We start from the raw sequence: 19,036 nt of genomic DNA, 5'->3' as shown, positions 1-19,036 counted from the left end.
AGCTTTGGGTAGTGACCGAAAGAACGAGATCGCGGGTACAAGCGGCCGAAATGAGTTTCCTCCGCAGGGTGGCTGGGCTCTCCCTTAGAGATAGGGTGAGGAGCTCAGTCATTCGGGAGGGACTCAGAGTAGAGCCGCTGCTCCTCCGCATCGAGAGGAGCCAGATGAGGTGGCTCGGGCATCTGATCAGGATGCCTCCGGGACGCCTCCCTGGGGAGGTATTCCGGGCATGTCCCACTGGGAGGAGGCCCCGGGGAAGACCCAGGACACGCTGGAGAGACTATGTCTCTCGGCTGGCCTGGGAACGCCTCGGGGTCCCCCCAGAGGAGCTAGACGAAGTGGCCGGGGAGAGGGAAGTCTGGGTCTCCCTGCTGAGGCTGCTGCCCCCGCGACCCGACCCCGGATCAAGCGGGAGATGATGGATGGATGATGGATGGATGGATATATATATATATATATATATATATATATATATATATATATATATATATATATATATATATATATATATATATACATATATATATATATATATATATGGGATGTAACAATACCAAAAACTCATGGTACGATAATATCGCGATGAAAAGTTCCCGATACAATGATTGTCATAATATTAAAACTCTTTTAATAATTAATAATCAACATGTTTCCTTATATCAGATTAATTCTTCCTTTTAATGTAACAGTTTTTTTTATTAGTGAAATATCCAGCTATGACTAAGTATTCACCAGAACTTTTCCTGACTGAACAATGTATGTAATTATAAACAAAAACAAGCAGTCAGTAGTTCCTTTATAAAATATTACTTATTACTACAGCAGCTGGATATTTTAATAAAAACACAATCTGCAATTCAGAAGTAGAGTTTTCTGCCATTTTTCCAGTATTGCAATGGTTTGTCCTCAAGGGGCAGTGAGACCTCTCCAAGGTAGGACTAAATGAATTTAAATGCAATTTCATCAAATATACTCATCTATCCACTGTGCTATGGAGAGACATTGGGAAGACACTGCTAGTCCATATATCAGTTATGAAACTTAATGCTGCAACATCATGCACCAGGAACCTAACATGATTTTTCATGCCATTGTACACCTTTGGCAACATAATGTCTGTGATGTAGGCATTGAGGTCAGGTAGGACAACAAATCACATTCGCTGGCTACGACCAGTTTGATATAATGAAATACCATTGAGTGGTATTGGTGAGTGGCATCGGCAATTTATTTACGAATACAAGTATTTTAACGAGGTATCTGTCATGCCCTCTCATCGACCACGCCCCTTCGTTAACCCCATGATCACCATCTGTTTCCGGTTGCTGTTGTTAGTTCAGTGTATTTCAGACCACGTTCAAGTACGTTTCCCTAGTCCTGTCACTAATGTTAGTGTTCCCCTGCAAATAAAACCCTTTTTTTTGTATCCACGGCTTCCGTTGCCTGCTTCCCTGTGCCGATCCGTGACAGAATGACAGGACCCCAAGAGAGGACGCCTCCCTTCAGTGAGGCGGAACGTCTTGACCTTTTTGACGAGGTACTTTATTGGCTTGGGCAGCCTGAGGTAATAGAGGATCCCGCGGCGCAAACCATCGCGCGCTGGTCGAGGGAGATCTCCCCTTCCAAAGATCCGCACCACACGGAGGAGGTGCAGCTGAATTTAACCCGGCTGAGGAGCTGGGTAGGTGAGGACATGACCCAGCAAGCAAGGGCCGATTACAGTTTTCGTTCTTTTATTCCACGCGAGCTGCCGGACCTCGCCGGACCTGGTCGTGGGAGAGAGAAGCAGGGATAGCGCTGCACAATTCCCTAGGGGCCATCTCCATCTCCACTATTTCCCCCGCGGTATGTCGAGAGGAACTCGACCCAGTGTCGCCTGCGTATCGAGCCCGCCTGCCTGCTGCAGCTTCGCCTGCACCCGGAGCCCGTCTGCCTGTTTCTGCTTTGCCTGCGCCCGGAGACCATCTGCCAGGTGCAGCTTCGCCTGTGCCCGGAGCCCGTCTGCCTGTTTCTGCTTTGCCTGCGCCCGGAGACCATCTGCCAGGTGCAGATTCGCCTGCGCCCGGAGCCCGTCTGCCTGTTTCTGCTTCGCCTGCGCCCGGAGACCGTCTGCCAGGCGCTGCTTCGCTTGTGCCCGGAGCCAGTCTGCCTGTTGCTGCTTTGCCTGCGCCCACTGCCAAGGCATGGACCCCAGCTCTGTTACCCCCATGTGACAGACCCTGACCAGGACTTCGGCTCTCCATATCCAGGAGGGGGAGAGGTGACAGTATCGGCCCGATACTGGTATCGGTGCAACCCTAATTGTACCCCTTCCTTTGATGGGGATGGGTAAGTATTTTTAGATGGGTGTAGCACATGTCGAGGCTTTACAGAGAATACAATGCAGCAATTTCTGACAGCCCCATTTCTAGTTAATATTTGAATGATCTCATGTGCACTTCATGTTCAATAGCAGTCACCATGTATATCTCTGGTAATGAATAGACACAATGCAATTATCAATAAATACATGTAAAAAGACCTAATCATAAAGTTAAATGTCCTTCATAGTCTATTACTTGAAATATATTTTACTGGACATGTCTATACTGTTTACAGTACAGTTATTAATAGTAATGCAAAATTATTGTGAGTTCTCATAATGTCAAAATATTTTCATGAATTTACTTTTCCTCCCACGTCCCCTTAGAAGCTCCACACATTGCCTACCCCCCACCCCCCTCCAGATATTACAATCTATCACTCAACCGGTGCACATGAGATCATTCAAATATTAACTAGGCGAGAGATTGCTGGGATACTGAGAGAGAGTGGTGTTGAGCTGCAGCGATTGTTTTGGGATTGTTTGTGATTGTTTTTGGGGTGTTTGGAACGTATATTCTGAGTGTTTGTGTGCTTTAATTGTTTAGTGGGTGGCTGTGTTATTTCTATTTATTGTTCTTATTTTGGTCGGCGTGAGTGCTTGTCTGTCCTGTCTGTTTATTAACAGCGGGATTGTTACGGGCAGTGAGCTGCGTTTTCTGTTCGCGTTTAACTCCGTAAAAAACACCGGCGGGGCGCAATAGCTAATAATATCTAACGTCGGTAACGTTACTCAGCGCCAGAAAAGGACAGTTGCTCCTGAGCTTTGCTCGGTCGCCAGTCGGGGCCGGGAGGACATTTTCCACTTTTTTCCCCGCTCCGGCAGTAGCCTGCTGTGAGGGGGTTTTTGTGGTTTTTCGACCTCCCAAGAGCAACTTCGATTTCATTTTGTTTTTAGTTCATACTTGGTTCAGGCAGAAGTTCTTTTGGTAAGTAGTAGTAAATTTATCGGATTTAAAATTTTAAATAAAAATAATAAGTTAGTTCTGTTTCAACCCAAGTAACTTATTTTAATATTCTCGGCACTTCATTGCATTTAACGGTACGCTAATTAATCTTTAAAGTTAAATACGCTATATAAATTTACTGGGCTGGGAGTACGAGGTCATAGTGAGTTGGTTAATTATTGGTTGGTTAATTATGGGTGTTAATTATGGGTATCTGCGAGCGATGTAAGCTAGTGGACTCGCTCATGGTCAAGGTTCACGACCTTGAGGAGCAACTGGCTCTCATCCAATGCAACAGTGAGTTAGAGGAGCAAGTTAATACATCTTTTAGGGAGAAGGTGTGTACGCCACTAGCGGGGAGGGGGGAGAATGAAGAGCAGAGAGGTCGAGAGAGCTGGGTGACCGTAGGTCGTAGACGCAGGAAAGGGCGTACACACATTGCAGAGGCGGCATCACCTGAGGTGACTGTGTCGAACAGGTTTCAGGTTCTTCCTGCTTTAGAGCCGGAATGGACTGGGGAGGCAGGTGGGCCCTTGGGCACTGAGGAGCCCCCTCCCCCCAGGAAGAGGGAGGTTGTGGTAGTGGGGGATTCCATTATTAGGGGAGTAGACAGTTATGTGTGCACGCATGATAGAGGGTCCCGTACGGTGTCTTGCCTGCCTGGTGCCCAGGTAGGAGACCTTCCAGATCGTGTGGATAAGCTTTTGGCCCCAGCTGGGGTGGATCCAGTTGTCGTGGTGCATGTTGGCACCAAAGACATAGGCAAGGGTAGAAGGGCTGTTCTGCAGGATAAATTTATAGAAGTCGCCAATAAGCTTAGAAGCAGAACGTCCACGGTGGTATTCTCCGAAATACTCCCAGTGCCACGTGCAAGTCAGGCTAAGTTAGCTGAGATAAGGAAATTAAATGCGTGGCTAAAAGGATGGTGTAGGAAAGAGGGGTTTAGGTTTATGGGGCATTGGAGGACCTTCTGGAACAGGTGGGACCTGTTCAAGCCGGATGGGTTGCACCTGAACCAGAGGGGAACCAGTGTATTGGGGAGGCGTACGAGTAGTTGAGGAATGTTTAAACTAGGGACTGGGGGGGCAGGGAGGTTAGTTAACTATGTCAGTGGGGGGAAACGGAAAGCCCCAAATAATCATATTGTAAGTGGGCACCGTAATAGGCCTACCCTTTGTTGTCTGTATTTAAACGCCAGGAGTATTAGGAATAAAATTCATGATTTAGAGGCTTTTATCTCATCGGACTCTTATGATATTATAGGAATAACTGAAACGTGGTTGAGTGAAAAGGATGGACAAGAATATAATATGGATGGTTACACGTTGTTCCGTAAGGATCGTATAGGAAAAAAGGGGGGTGGTGTTGCAGTATATGTAAAGGAAAACTTGCAGGCAAGGGAACTTACTGATATAAATAAAACTACGGAAGCAATATGGGTAAAATTAGATGCTAAAAACTCAAATAGCCTAATTCTCGGTGTTTGTTACAGAACACCTAATATAGCTGCTGAGGAAAGCAGATTGTTATACAGTGATATTAGGACTATGAGCAATAAAAATGATGTGGTAGTTATGGGTGATTTTAATCTACCAGGAATGCAGTGGGACATTGTCACTGGCTCTTCAGAAAATGAACTGGAGATGGTGGAATTAGTACAGGATTGTTTTTTTACTCAGTTTGTTAACACCCCTACCAGAGGAGATGCCATTCTTGATCTTGTTCTCTCTAATAACCAGGACAGGATTGGTAAATTAGATGTTTTAGAACCACTTGACGGTAGCGATCATAACATGGTCAAATTTGAGGTTCAGTTTAGTGTTCGAAGAGCTAAGTCCAAATCAAAAATATATAATGTTAGGAAGGCTGACTTTAAGTGTATGAGACAAAAACTAGAAACTGTGAACTGGATGGAGTTAAATAACAAAACTGTTGAAGAGGCCTGGGAATTTTTTAAAAGCACATTATTGCAAGTGCAAGAGGACTTCATACCTGTTTCCAGCAAGAATAAATCTAGGAAATTGCAACCTAGGTGGTTTACTAGGGAAATAAAGTATAAAGTAAGGAGGAAAAGGGCTTTGTTCCAGCAATGGAAAATAACTGATGATGACAGAATTAAGCAGGAATATCTAAGTCTACAGGCTGAGTTAAAAAATGATATTAGACGAGCTAAAAGAAATGTCAAAAGGATGGTTGCATTGGAAGCTAAGGATGACGTTAAAAGTTTCTTCCAGTATTTTAACTCTAAAAGAGCTCTAAAACCTGAAATTACTAATCTGCAGGATAGTAAGGGTCTTATAATTGTAAACGACATTGATATAGTAAATGAATTCAATGATAGTTTTGCACGGGTATTCACTGTTGAGGACCTTAGTAATTTACCAGTTATTACCTATCCAGCATTGTCTATAGCTAATATATATATATAACTGAAGCAGATGTTTTGCAAATCCTAGCTAAGCTCAAAATAAATAAATCACAGGGCCCTGATGGCATCTTACCTATAGTGTTAAAAGAGATGAGGGATATTATTTGCCGACCCTTAACTTTACTGTTTCAAAAATCCTTATCTGAAAGTGTGGTACCTTCTGATTGGAAGCACGCCTTCATAACGCCTATTTTCAAAAAAGGGGATAAAAGTAATTTGTCTAACTATAGGCCAATCAGTCTAATTTGTATAACTGGTAAAGTTATGGAGGCTATAATCAAAGAGAAAATGGTAGATTACCTGGACTCCAATAACATTTTGCGGGATAGCCAGCATGGATTTAGGAGAGGTAGATCCTGTTTAATGAATCTGTTGGAGTTTTTTGAGGAAGCTACTCAGGAAGTTGATGATAAGATGGCCTATGATGCCATCTACTTAGATTTCCAAAAGGCTTTTGATGTTGTCCCCCACAAGAGGCTCCTACTTAAACTCAACGCGACAGGTATTTTAGGTACTGTAGCGACCTGGATTGATAACTGGTTAACAGATAGGACACAGCGAGTAGTTATAAGAGGCACAATGTCACAGTGGGCCTGCGTTCATAGTGGGGTACCGCAGGGTTCGATTTTAGGACCACTATTGTTCCTAATTTACATAAATGATATGGATACCAATATATACAGTAAACTGGTGAAATTTGCAGATGACACCAAGGTGGGTGGTGTAGCAGATACTGAATTAGCGGCTCAGCAGCTACAGCGGGATCTTGATTTAATTAGTGACTGGGCCGATACCTGGCAGATGAAATTTAACGTTGATAAATGTAAGGTACTCCATCTAGGGAGCAGAAATATAAAGTACAGGTATTTCATGGGTGTCACTGAAATAAAGGTAGCTGATCATGAGAAAGACCTTGGTGTGTATGTTGATGCTTCCATGTCCCATTCTTGCCAGTGTGGGGAAGCAATAAAAAAGGCCAATAGGATGTTGGGGTATATCTCCAGGTGTGTGGAGTTTAAGTCAAGGGAGGTAATGCTAAGATTATACAATTCCTTGGTGAGACCTCACCTAGAATATTGTGTGCAGGTTTGGTCACCATATCTTAAAAAGGACATTGTGGCCTTAGAAAAGGTGCAGCGTAGGGCCACAAAAATGATTCCTGGTCTTAGAGGAATGTCATACGAGGAACGGTTACTTGAGCTAAATCTGTTCAGTCTCAAGCAAAGGAGATTGAGGGGGGACATGATCCAGGTATATAAGATTCTAACAGGTTTGGATGCTGTTTAACCAAATAGTTACTTCAGCATTAGTTTAAATAGACGAACTCGTGGCCATAGGTGGAAATTAGCGGGAGAACATTTCAAGCTGGATTTAAGGAAGCACTTCTTTACACAGCGTGTAGTCAGAGTATGGAATAGCCTTCCTGATAATGTAGTGCAAGCTGAATCCTTGGGTTCCTTTAAGTCAGAGCTAGATAAGATTTTAACGACTCTGAGCTATTAGTTTAGTTCTCCCCAAGCGAGCTTTATGGGCCGAATGGCCTCCTCTCGTTTGTATAGTTCTTATGTTCTTATGTTCTTATATATAAAAACACCCACTGATTTAAAGTGGCTATTCAATTTATTTTTATATGCTACCTTTCACAACAGAATCACCCCAAGGCGCTTTACATGGATGTGTTGTGCTGCATTCCATCACCATTAAGAGAGAGTAATACAAAATAGGGAAAAGGAAAGAGAAATAGATTAGATATAGAATACCAGATGACAACGAAAGAGAAGAAACAAGTCAACAACGGACCCTGTACCCCATACTCCTGGAGCACCCTCCCCAGGACCCCAAGGGACATGATCATATGCCTTTTCCAAGTTCAGAAACAAATGTAGACTGGTTGGGCACACTCCCATGAACCCATCAGTATCCTTGTGAGGATAGCTGGTACAGTGTTCCGTAACCAGGATAGGATTCGCATTGTTCCTCCTGGATCTGAGGTTCAACCAACACCTGGACCCTCCTCTCTAGTATCCTGCTATAGACCTTCCCAGTTGAAAAACATTCCTTTCTTAAAGATTGGGACCATCACCTCAGTCTGCCCCCAGTGTCCACAGTATGTTGAAGAAGAGTGTTAGCCAAAATAGCCCAACAACGTCCAGAGATTTCAGGAACTCAGGGTGAATCTTATCCATCCCTGGAGCCTTGCCAACAAGGAGTTTTTTAATTACCTCGTTAACTTCAGCCCTAGAGATGGGCAAGTCCCCCTCTCAGTCTTCGAGGCTTGGAATCCATATTATACACACTGATCATGCACCCAGCACCCACACTAAACACTGAAATGGAATGTAACTGTGCTTGTTGAAAATGCATGGATGTGTATCACTCACACACAAAATATGGGAGAGAAGTAGCTTTACTTGGATACAAGATCTTGGTATTGAACACTGACATATTATCCCAGTTTGTGGTTGGCAGTGAGCCCGAGATGCACAAGGAAAGGTTTCCTTTGCTGATTTGTTTTCACATGGTGATTAACAAGACTAGACAATATAAAGAAAAAAACACTAAAATCAACAAACATGGTGACCTGATGTATTCAAAACAGGGAGAATGAAATATGAACCTAACACCAGCAGAAAAACTTAACACAATTAGTACCTCAATCAGTATCTCAATTCCAAAATGTCCCTTATAAAGACCAGTTCTTAGGAAAAAACTATTAAACATATCAGGTCAGTAAAAGCTACTGATTTTGATCATTAAAAATATATATATGCAGCTTTTTTAGTTTATCTAACCATACTTCAGCTGTTCAAACTGTGCTGTTCTGTCTTTTTATTAGGGAAAGTAAAATGGCATGCAACTATACATTTTCACTTATATAACCTTATATTTAAACACTGTATAAATGAAGTCATAGGTGGTCTCATGTCTTGATAATAGGTAGTACTAACCTCTTTTAGAGGGATGTGCCTTAATGTTTTGGGATGTGCTCCCACTATAAGTAGACTGAAGGGAATTACGCTCATCATCTTCATCCTCCTCCTCCTCCTCCGTTGCCAGAGAAAAAACATGTTGCTGTGTTTGAGCATTCTGGTCATCAACAGCTAGGATTGGCAGAGAAAGAAACAATAATGAAAATGATGTAAGTGTTCTACACCCACACTCACACACTTATTCTGTTACACCCCAAACCTCAAGACCAAGGATTTATAACAAACACTACTCTGGTTCAAACACCACTCCTTCAGTGGCACCTCACCCATTCCATTAATTTTTATATTTCACAACTAAGTTACTTAATTAATCTAATTTGATTTTTAAAAAGGAAAAGGGTATTGAGGTGTGCCAGTGGTGGAGTTACCAAATACATGGATGTATTGGACGGTGGCTGCAAATACTGGGGTGACTTTAGGAGAGGTTCTGAAATGTGCCCTTGAGAGGTAAAGTGGGCTATCCCACAATTTTTTCAATTGAATATTAGATAATTGTTATTATCTAAGTCATACCTCTGTGCTACCTATAATATATATCAATTGTAGAGTATAGACACACTGATGTTTTGCAAAAAAAATTCAACTTTAGAGCTCATTTTCTCAAAACTTTGTTTTTGTGGGATAGCCCACTTTACCTCTCAAGAGCACAAATGGCTGACACACTTTTGAATAAATAGTAGGCATGTAACAATGAATCGCGAATCGGTTAAAAATCAATCAATGTATTACAATGTATTACAATTTAAACCGGGTGATGTAGAAAATGAATCACTACTTTAGGAGCACTTCACTTAACAGAAAAAGGTGTGTGTGTGTGTATATATATATATATATATATATATATATACACACAAAGACACAGACAGACAGACACACACACACATAAACAACCGTGGACAAATTTGTTGGTACTCTTCCACGAAAAACAAAAAACAAAAATACAACTACTGTTGTCCTCATAAGTTGACATACTCTTGAAGTTTTGGCCTAATAATACACACACAAATTGACACACACGGGTTAATTGGATATTACATGAGAGAGAAGGTTGTTCAACTTTATAAAACAGGAAAAGGATATAAAAAGAAGGAGTTGAGAATGCCAGTCAGAAGTGTTCATAACGAAGTGGAAATTTAGGGGTTCTGTTGGAACAAAGCCACGGTCAGGTAGACCAACAAAAATTTCAGCCAGAACTGCCAGGAGAATTGCTCGGGATGCAAAGAAAAAGCCACAAATAACTTCAGCTGACATGCAGGCTTCTCTAGAGAAAAGTGGTGCGGATATTTCAAAATGCACAATAAGGAGGCACTTGAAGAAAAATGGGCTGCATGGTCGAGTTGTCAGAAGAAAGCTATTACTGTGCCAATGTCACAAAATATCCTGTTAAAATGTGCAAACCAGCACCTAGAAAAGTATTAAAACTTCTGTAAACTTGGAGCGATGAGACCAAAATTGAATAAACTGATGCTATGTTTGGAGAGGAGTCAACACAGTCTATGATAAACAGTACACCATCCCGACTGTGAAGCATGGAGTAGGATCTCTGATGTTTTGGGGGTGTGTGAGCTACAGTGACACATGTAATTTTGCCAGAGTTGATGGTAAGATGAATGCAGAATGTTATCAGAGAATACTGGAAGGCAATATGCACTCATCTGACTGGAAGCTGTGAATGGGGCGCATTTTTACTTTCCAACATGACAATGATCACAAACACCAGGCAAAATCGTCCCTTCATTGGCTACAGCAGAAAAAAAGTAAAGGTTCTGGAGTGGACATCAGTCTCCTGACTTCAATATCATTGAGCCACTTTGGGGAGATCCCAAATGTGCAGATCATGCAAGACAGGCCAAAGATTTACAGGGACAGGGAGGTCTTTTGTAAATTAAGTTGCTCATCCACAACTATCACAAAAGACTACAAGTCATCATTTATGCTAAAGGGGGGAACAGTATTAAAAAAAACAAAACATTAGACAAAACAATATCACTTTTATTTGTAATGGGATTCAAATTAAACTATGAAACATTTCAAAATAAGACAATTATTAAAAAAAAAAAAAAACAACGATTAAGAAAATACAGAGATGGTCCCTGTTCAAAAGTTTACAAACCCTTAGTCCTTGAATGGTACAAATTTTACAAAAACTGCCAGGGTATGTAAACGTATGAGCACAATTGTATCTCTGAAATAACATGAAACTGACAGTGAAAATGATACATCGCACGCATTGGAAGCATCTCTGCTCTTCGTAATTAAATGTACAATAATATGATATTTGTACCGTCTGTCTCTTATTTTGTGTAATATATTGGGTAATACAAGTGTAATTGTAATGACCTGCTTGAACGATCCTCTTGTGTGCCAAGCCCCCTTATTAACCACGTGTGCAACCCTGATTACGACCAGCTGCTTTCTGTCAGTTTGATTCGTCCGGTGTATTTAAATCCACGTCAGAGTCTGTAACCCCAGATCTGTCATTGACGTTTTGATGTTACATGTTCCTGTGTCCTGCATTTGGAGTGATTTCAAATAAACCGTTCGATCCTGGTTCCTCGTCTCCCCGTTCCTGCTTCCGTGTCCAGCAATCATAACAGTAATGGTGACTAAAGGGTGTTATTTCATGTCTAATAATGTTAAAAAACGTATTTAGAAGGTCGTAAACAGGTTTTCTATTCTGTAACTACAAAAATATTCGATTTATAAATAAAGAATCCTACTTCAAGTGCACACAACAATTTTTATTTAATTTGTATGTTTTTGGTCATTATCCTGTTGGAGGACCCATGAGCAGTGACTGAGGCTGAGCTTCCTGACACTGGGCAGAATGCTTCTCTCCAGGATGCTTTGATATTCTTGAGACATCATTGTGCTCTGCACACATGCAAGGTTCCCCGTGCCAGATGCAGCAGCAGCCCCAAAACAAAACCAAGCCCCCTCCATGTTTCACAGTCGGTGTGATGTTCTTTTCTTTTAATGCTTCATTTTTCCTTCTGTGAATATAGAGCTCATTTGACTCCAGTTTTGTATCATCTGTCCAAAGGACATTCTCCCAGAAACTTTGGGGCTTGTCAACATGCTTTTTGCCGAATTCCACTTTTTTATGTTTTTCTGTCAATAGTGCAGCCCTTCTGGGTCTTCTTCCATGGAGCCCAATACTGTTCAAAAAGTGACGGATCTTGTACTTGAAGCTCAACTTTATGATTTTGGATGTGTTCATTTCTCTGCATATCCTCTTGTGTCCACATCCTGGAAGGTTGGCTACAGTCCCATGAACCTTTTGCTTTTCATATTATTGGCAACTGTGGTCATCGGAGCTGCTTGGAGATGGTCTTATAGCCTTTACCTTTAACATGGTTTCTATAATCTTCTTTCTGAGCTCCTCAGACAGCTCTCTCCTTTGCTTTCTCTGGTCCATGTTCAGTATGGTGCACACAATGATACCATACAACACAGTATTATGTTCTTTCCCTTTAAATAGGCTGAATGGCTGATAAAAAGTTTGAAGGCACCTGTGATACTAATTAATCAACTTAATTTGAAACATGACTATAATGCAAGGATAGTCTCTTTAATATGTCCATACTATTTTAGCATTTCTTAAACGCAAATCAACAAATCATTTCTTTTCATAATTTTACTGGTTTTACTCTATCACATACTAAAACCATGCAGGTATACATTAGACAATTGCTTTTAAATGAATCACTTTTCAGGAGAAATGAAGGATTGTTTAACTGAACTGTAAGGGTACCAACAAATTTGTCCACGTCTGTATATATACAATGCAGTTGAGAAAAACCTTGGGGTCCAAGTGTACAGTAAAGCCATTTATCCAGCAACCCTGAATCACTTTTCTCTCTCAGTCTCATACACAGACAAACGCACACAACACAACACACACACACACTTTTTATTTACATATTTGAGGGGGATCATAAAATCATTTCTTTGTGAAAAACCTTTAACCAAACAATGTTAGCATTACCCCCCACCCAGCCCTAACCATAACCATAAGTAGCCAAACAAAATATAAGATTTATGGCATCTTTAGTTTTTTAGCTTGTTTTATTGTAGTCACAAATTTTTTGAAAACAGTGTTTCCCCTTGTAGAGACCAAAAAATGACCAACATCAAAATAACAGGTTGTTATCACATTGTGGGGACATTTGGTGCCCATAATGTAATATATACTTGACCCACACACACAGAGTATATACAATTGAGAACAAAGCTTGAGGTGCGGGTGTAGGATCAGGCTATTTATCCGGTATCCATGGAGCACTTGAGACTTGTCTTAATACAATTAGGTTCACCAGATTACCAGCTTTTAGCAGATTAGCACTGCTGAATGGGTTAAATGATATTGTTAATCGCCCATGCTAAGTTTCGCTGAACAAAAATTCAGCAGTATAATGAAAATATTATTACAAGTCTACCTGACATTTTCCTCACCTCACCTCAAATTTACACGATTAAATTCCCCCACAACACATTTCGTGAACTGGCTACCAAACAGCTACCAGTAAAAGTTGTCAAGCAGAGAGACAAAGGACAAAAAAAATAAAAAAATAAACGCTATTATAGAGTATTTATAAAATCATCTTGCAAGTCACATTTTAAGAATCATTTATGTGCGCAATGTTCCTGGGAAGTTGGCAAAAAGATCCACAAAATATGTCTAGATGGCAAGAGAGTGGCTGCAGCCTCTCTTTTCACCCTCTCTGCCCTTTGTCACTGAAGTCACAATTTTAAGGTGATTTCTAATTGCACCTTTTTAGGAGTCAATTTCCATCCACGTAAAGTTCTTCTGAAGTGGTAATAAGATCCATTAAATATCAATGTGAGCAAATACAATAATAAACATATTGAGCCTGTTCACAAGGATAAGCCTCTAATCATCTCATCCATCTCTTTGCTCTCACTAAGCACCATTGCTTCAGTTTTGCTGTAATTTGTTGCAAAATTTGAGCAGGTCTAGATTTTCACACTTACAAAATGTCTGCAGATGTTGAAAAAGATCTGCCAAATACTTTTTAGATCAAATGTATGAAACTACCAGTCGAAGTATTTGATCACTTTCAGTTTGTCCCTCCTACAATGTGCCTGCAGAGCTTGAAACACATCCATAACACACTTTTTCAGTTACTGTGTTCAGAAGACCAAGTGTTTTGTACAGCTGCTGTTTCCTTCCTTTGCTGCCACATAGCACTGCTGCTTCATTTCTGGGGCAAATTTGTCTGAAAATGAAACCAGTTGTAGATAGCGGGGCAGCGTGTGGCTCAGTGGTCTAAACCTGTGTGCCTGTAATCAGAAGGTCACCGGTTCATATCCAGCCTCAACACATCTGTAGGTCCTTGAGCAAGGCCCTTAACCCCCAACTCCCTGGGCGCCCCAACTGGTAGCTGCCCTTCAGGGACAGATTACTCTGAAAAGAGCTAGCTGAGGGAGGTATAAAGACAATTTAAATAAAGTATCGATTATTATTATCTTCATGTGATGTTTCTGTGAAACAGTAATAAAATCCATCAAATACGTTTTGAATTATTACATTCACAAGGTCAAATGTCACCTGATTTCACCCTTCAATTTGTTGCCACTACGTAGCTTTGTTCCAGTTTTGACCAACAGGTCTCAAATGTACTGAGTTCCAGATCTGTACCAATACAATTCCTCTGCAAAATTACAAAAGATATTGTCTGAAGAAGTAAAGCACCTGCAGTGGCAGTAGGATACTGGTGCTAAAACCATATGTATTGCATGAAGTCCAGGGGAATATAAATATGCAAACACAGAGGGGAATTTCATTTGGCAGGACAGTGGCTTGGCAGCTAGCACATTAGCCTTACATTGCCTGGGTCTTAGCATCAGTTTCTTTGGAAATGAGCTCAATGTATGTCAGTTTCTTCTTGTAGTCCAAAGCCATGCTGCAATTGTGAATTGGTCTCTCTAAACTTCCCCTGGTATGTGGGTGTGCATTATACCACATGGGCACACCCTATACATAAGAACATAAGAACATAAGAACTATACAAACGAGAGGAGGCCATTCGGCCCATCAAGCTCGCTTGGGGAGAACTAAACTAATAGCTCAGAGTCGTTAAAATCTTATCTAGCTCTGATTTAAAGGAACCCAAGGATTCAGCTTGCACTACATTATCAGGAAGGCTATTCCATACTCTGACTACACGCTGTGTAAAGAAGTGCTTCCTTAAATCCAGCTTGAAATGTTCTCCCGCTAATTTCCACCTATGGCCACGAGTTTGTGTATTTAAACTAATGCTGAAGTAACTATTTGGTTGAACAGCATCCAAACCTGTTAGAATCTTATATACCTGGATCATGTCCCCCCTCAGTCTCCTTTGCTTGAGACTGAACAGATTTAGCTCAAGTAACCGTTCCTCGTATGACATTCCTCTAAGACCAGGAATCATTTTTGTGGCCCTACGGTGCACCTTTTGTAAGGCCACAATGTCCTTTTTAAGATATGGTGACCAAACCTGCACACAATATTCTAGGTGAGGTCTCACCAAGGAATTGTATAATCTTAGCATTACCTCCCTTGACTTAAACTCCACACACCTGGAGATATACCCCAACATCCATACAAGTTAAGGTAGCTTACCACTTATTAAAACTGCATAAAATTTCAAATAGTGTAAATGTCAGCATTATGTGCATAAATGTAAAACCTGCCCATGCATGCAATATTTGTCTACTGTGAAGTTATCCTTTTGCTGGGTCTTTTATGTGAAGGTCACCATCCTTCATGTTTAACAAATAGCTCACCTTTTTCAGTATGCTCAATAATCTGTCGAATGGCTTTCTTCAGGCTGTTGGCTCTCAACATTAGTTGCTCCCGTGGAGTAAAGATGGTAGAGGTGGTTCGGGGAGAACATGGCGTAGGAGGGATGCATGGAGAAGTCATCATGAACCCCTCCCCTTTGTCCTGCTCCTCAGCAATTGTGGGATAAAGGCTGGGCAGAATAGTGGATGCTTGTGCCTCCTCATTCAGTGTTTTGAGCAGCGAGTCCAGCTTCTCCTTCAAAACTCCACACTGTATCAATAAAAAACACTAAATCAGAAACCAACAAGATTAAACAATAGAGATAAAAAAACAGTTTGAGAATCTTCAGTATCATCGATAACAGTCCAGGTAAAACTTTAGATATCCCCACCTCCATAAATGGCATTTAGAGGGAATTAAAAAAAATTAATAGCAGGGCTTGCCGAGGTTACTCATCCAGATATTGACTGGTTAGAGCAAAGTTGGGTGAACTGAGAAAGCAAGAATAATTGCAAGCAGCAATTCAGGAGGGTAGCAAAAATTTACCATAATCAAAAATGCAAATGTGGAGACTTACGATAGAATTACAGGATGTATGATATTACATATAGCATGCAATATCATAAATTTATAAAGAAATCTCTTACTCCTGTGAAAAACAACTATTCCAAAATTAATCCTTACCTTCTTGGCCATGGCCTCCGATTCCTCAGAACACTCTGGAGTTTTTTCATATGCTTTTCCAACACGAGCAACAAAGTCCTTCACTGTCTCACATAGCACCCTACAGAAGAAAAAAAACATGGCAACACTTTACTCAAGGCCATGTTTTAGTAATTCATAAACACATTCATAACAAATATTTATGCATTCATAAAACATTATAAACATGGGTATAAATATTTGGTAAAGCTTTCCATTAACTGCACCTCATAATGCTTTTATATTGCATTCATAAAACGTTCAGTGCACCTTGTTGGTGTTGGATTTTCCCCCAATGAATCACAGTTCTTTTACATTATAAATTATACATATCATATTATAATTGTATAATCATGTAATGTTTGTTATTAATATATATTAAAGCTGTGAAGGGATGTTAGGATGTTAAGGTGTACTTGCATGCTGCTTATGAATGTATTATGAAGGTGCACTAAATGTTTTATGAATGTAGCATAAAAGCATTATGAATCCCGTAGAGGCCTGTTTTATGGAGAGCTCTTTAAATTGTGAACCCATGCACTTTCACTCCAGGTTCATCCAAAGAACGTTTTGAGGGACGGCCTGTTATATTAAGGGTTTGGGTGCCGTGATGAACTTTCCATTTCTGAGGATGGATCCAACAGTGCTTAAAAGAACATTCAAACTGTTCAATATTTTTTTCTGCCTTGAGCATTTTTTGAGCAATGATTTTGTATCTCACATGAGCACAATGCTCCTTAGTCTTAATTTTTGTAGTGATTGTTCAACAAAAACAACGGCCCTTTCAAAGGGCATTTTTTTTATATCAAGAAATAAACGTCAAGACTAAGTAGTACCTAATTGTTTAATTATGTCTGAGAACTGTCATCTTGTTTGTTGTTTGGGAATAATTTGTCATTTGTGTAAACCAGGGGGGTGTTCCACAAAGTAGGATTTCTGAGTTAGCTGGGTTAACATAAGGAAGAAGTCATGATTGTCCAATAAGAGTTTAGGTAAGGGGCATTCCAATTGGACAGTCATAACTTCTAGCTTAAGTTAGCCAGCTAACTCAGAAATTCTGCTTTGTAGAACACCCCCTTGAGCTTCCAAAGAACGGAGGTTGAATACTTATGCAAACAACATATATCCTGTTTTTTTATTTTTTGTCTTAGTAGACAACTGACCTATTTTGGCATTGGAAAATGTGGTTAAGCAAAAGTTAAAAAATTGTTAATATACATTTATCGTCATGGGCTTAAATACTTTTGCAAGTCACAGTACTTATTATTCTTTAATGCATTATAATGGTTGGTATAAGCATTAACGATGCTCTGTACTGCATTATAAAGGTATTCATAGTGCATTATTGATGAGAGCTTCATAAAGCAGTCATAATGCATATTAAACATGGCTATAGTGTGTTCTGTCTGTTTATAAATACTGTATGAATGCATTTATAAAATACTAAAATAAAGTGTTAAGTAAAGTGTTACTAAAAACACAAACACACATGCACACATAAAAAGCCAAGCAAACCACATAAAAAAAATACAAAATGAGAAAAAGACTGGCATCCCTACAACATGCACTTTGGCATCAGGGACTAAAATACGACAGAAATTACAACAGCCACATTTACATTAAAAAATATATTCTTCTGGCTAGAGACAGACAGACAGACAGACAAGTACTAAAATTATATAGGCAAATAGACTAACATACTTTGCAGATGAGATAACCACAGAGTGCTGGTCTGAAGTGACAATTTTAGACAGATGAGCTGCTACTGAATCTTCATATGTAAGAATCTGTTGTACCTAGAACAGAGAACACAAAATTTGTACCCCAAAGTCTTCAATAACAGTAGATATTCTTCTTGCACTATTGATCTAGGTGTTGAACCTGAATTTCTAAAGAAATTTTCCAGTTGTATAGAATTCACAAAATTGTTACTATTAACCAGAGTCATAAATACTATAACAATGGAAACTGATTCTGCCAATGTCACTGTGTTGATGCTTCTGTACCTTAGTGCAACCTTCGACACGGTTAATCATTCTATTCTATTACACAGACTTTGATGTCGGGGTGTGTAGAATGGTGTTGAAGTGGTTTAAATCCTATGTGCCTAATCAATATGAATATGTTCAAGTGTCCAATATCATAACATGCTGCCATCTAGCCAGTCAAGAAAATTCCCCAGTATAATTTAAACCTCATTGTACATATTTTTTACAAAAAATTTGATAGTAAATATTACAATATTCATTATACTCAAGTCCTCAACATTTTCTATTGGTTGCTAATTTTAATCAAATGTAGCCCTATTTATCCTGTATCCCGAGCCTTCATCCATCCATCTATTTTCCAAACCGCTTATCCTACTGGGTCGTGGGGGATCCAGAGCCTATCCCGGAAGCAATGAGTATGAGGCAGGGAACAACCCAGGATGGGGGGCCAGCCCATCGCAGGGTCCCGAGCCTTCAATTATGCAAAATTGAAATAAAAAAAATACATGACAGATCACATCCTATAATTGTTCAGAAGGGAACACAGCATATTATTTTTCAATATTGCCCAATTGCATAATATACAGGACAGGTACAAATTGTAATCCTCACATTACCCAAAACATTTAATTACACAACTGCACTGAAATGTTCCTTTTGCACAATAAAAAACTGAACAAACTATAAATGTTCTTATTCATAATCTATACATAGGATTAGCTGCAATCAAAAAGAACAGTTTTTACAAATCAAAGGCTGGGTTTCTCCAACATGGATTACATTTATCCTGGAATAGACTTAATCTAGGGTTAGTAAATATAGGATTAAAGTGG

General features: G+C 40.1%; 1 protein-coding gene across 8 annotated transcripts in view; it reads right to left on the bottom strand.

The window, feature by feature from the left end:
* Positions 1 to 19,036, bottom strand: part of LOC125711306 (diacylglycerol kinase delta-like) — a 118,240-nt gene that overhangs the window by 43,155 nt on the left and 56,049 nt on the right. For all 8 annotated transcript variants that reach the window (XR_007382986.1, XR_007382987.1, XM_048980091.1 and 5 more), the window contains 4 exons: positions 17,917 to 18,011; positions 16,198 to 16,297; positions 15,516 to 15,783; positions 8,685 to 8,837 (listed from right to left, as the gene is read on the bottom strand). Coding sequence is in view for 6 of the 8 variants with exons in the window: in XM_048980091.1 (XP_048836048.1) it covers positions 8,685 to 8,837; positions 15,516 to 15,783; positions 16,198 to 16,297; positions 17,917 to 18,011 (616 nt within the window). In the remaining 2 variants the exon portion in view is untranslated. The remainder of the gene's footprint in view (positions 1 to 8,684; positions 8,838 to 15,515; positions 15,784 to 16,197; positions 16,298 to 17,916; positions 18,012 to 19,036) is intronic.

This window comes from Brienomyrus brachyistius, chromosome 17 (assembly GCF_023856365.1).
Source record: "Brienomyrus brachyistius isolate T26 chromosome 17, BBRACH_0.4, whole genome shotgun sequence".
NCBI classification, from domain to species: domain Eukaryota; kingdom Metazoa; phylum Chordata; class Actinopteri; order Osteoglossiformes; family Mormyridae; genus Brienomyrus; species Brienomyrus brachyistius.
This window is presented reverse-complemented; position numbering and strand designations above follow the sequence as displayed.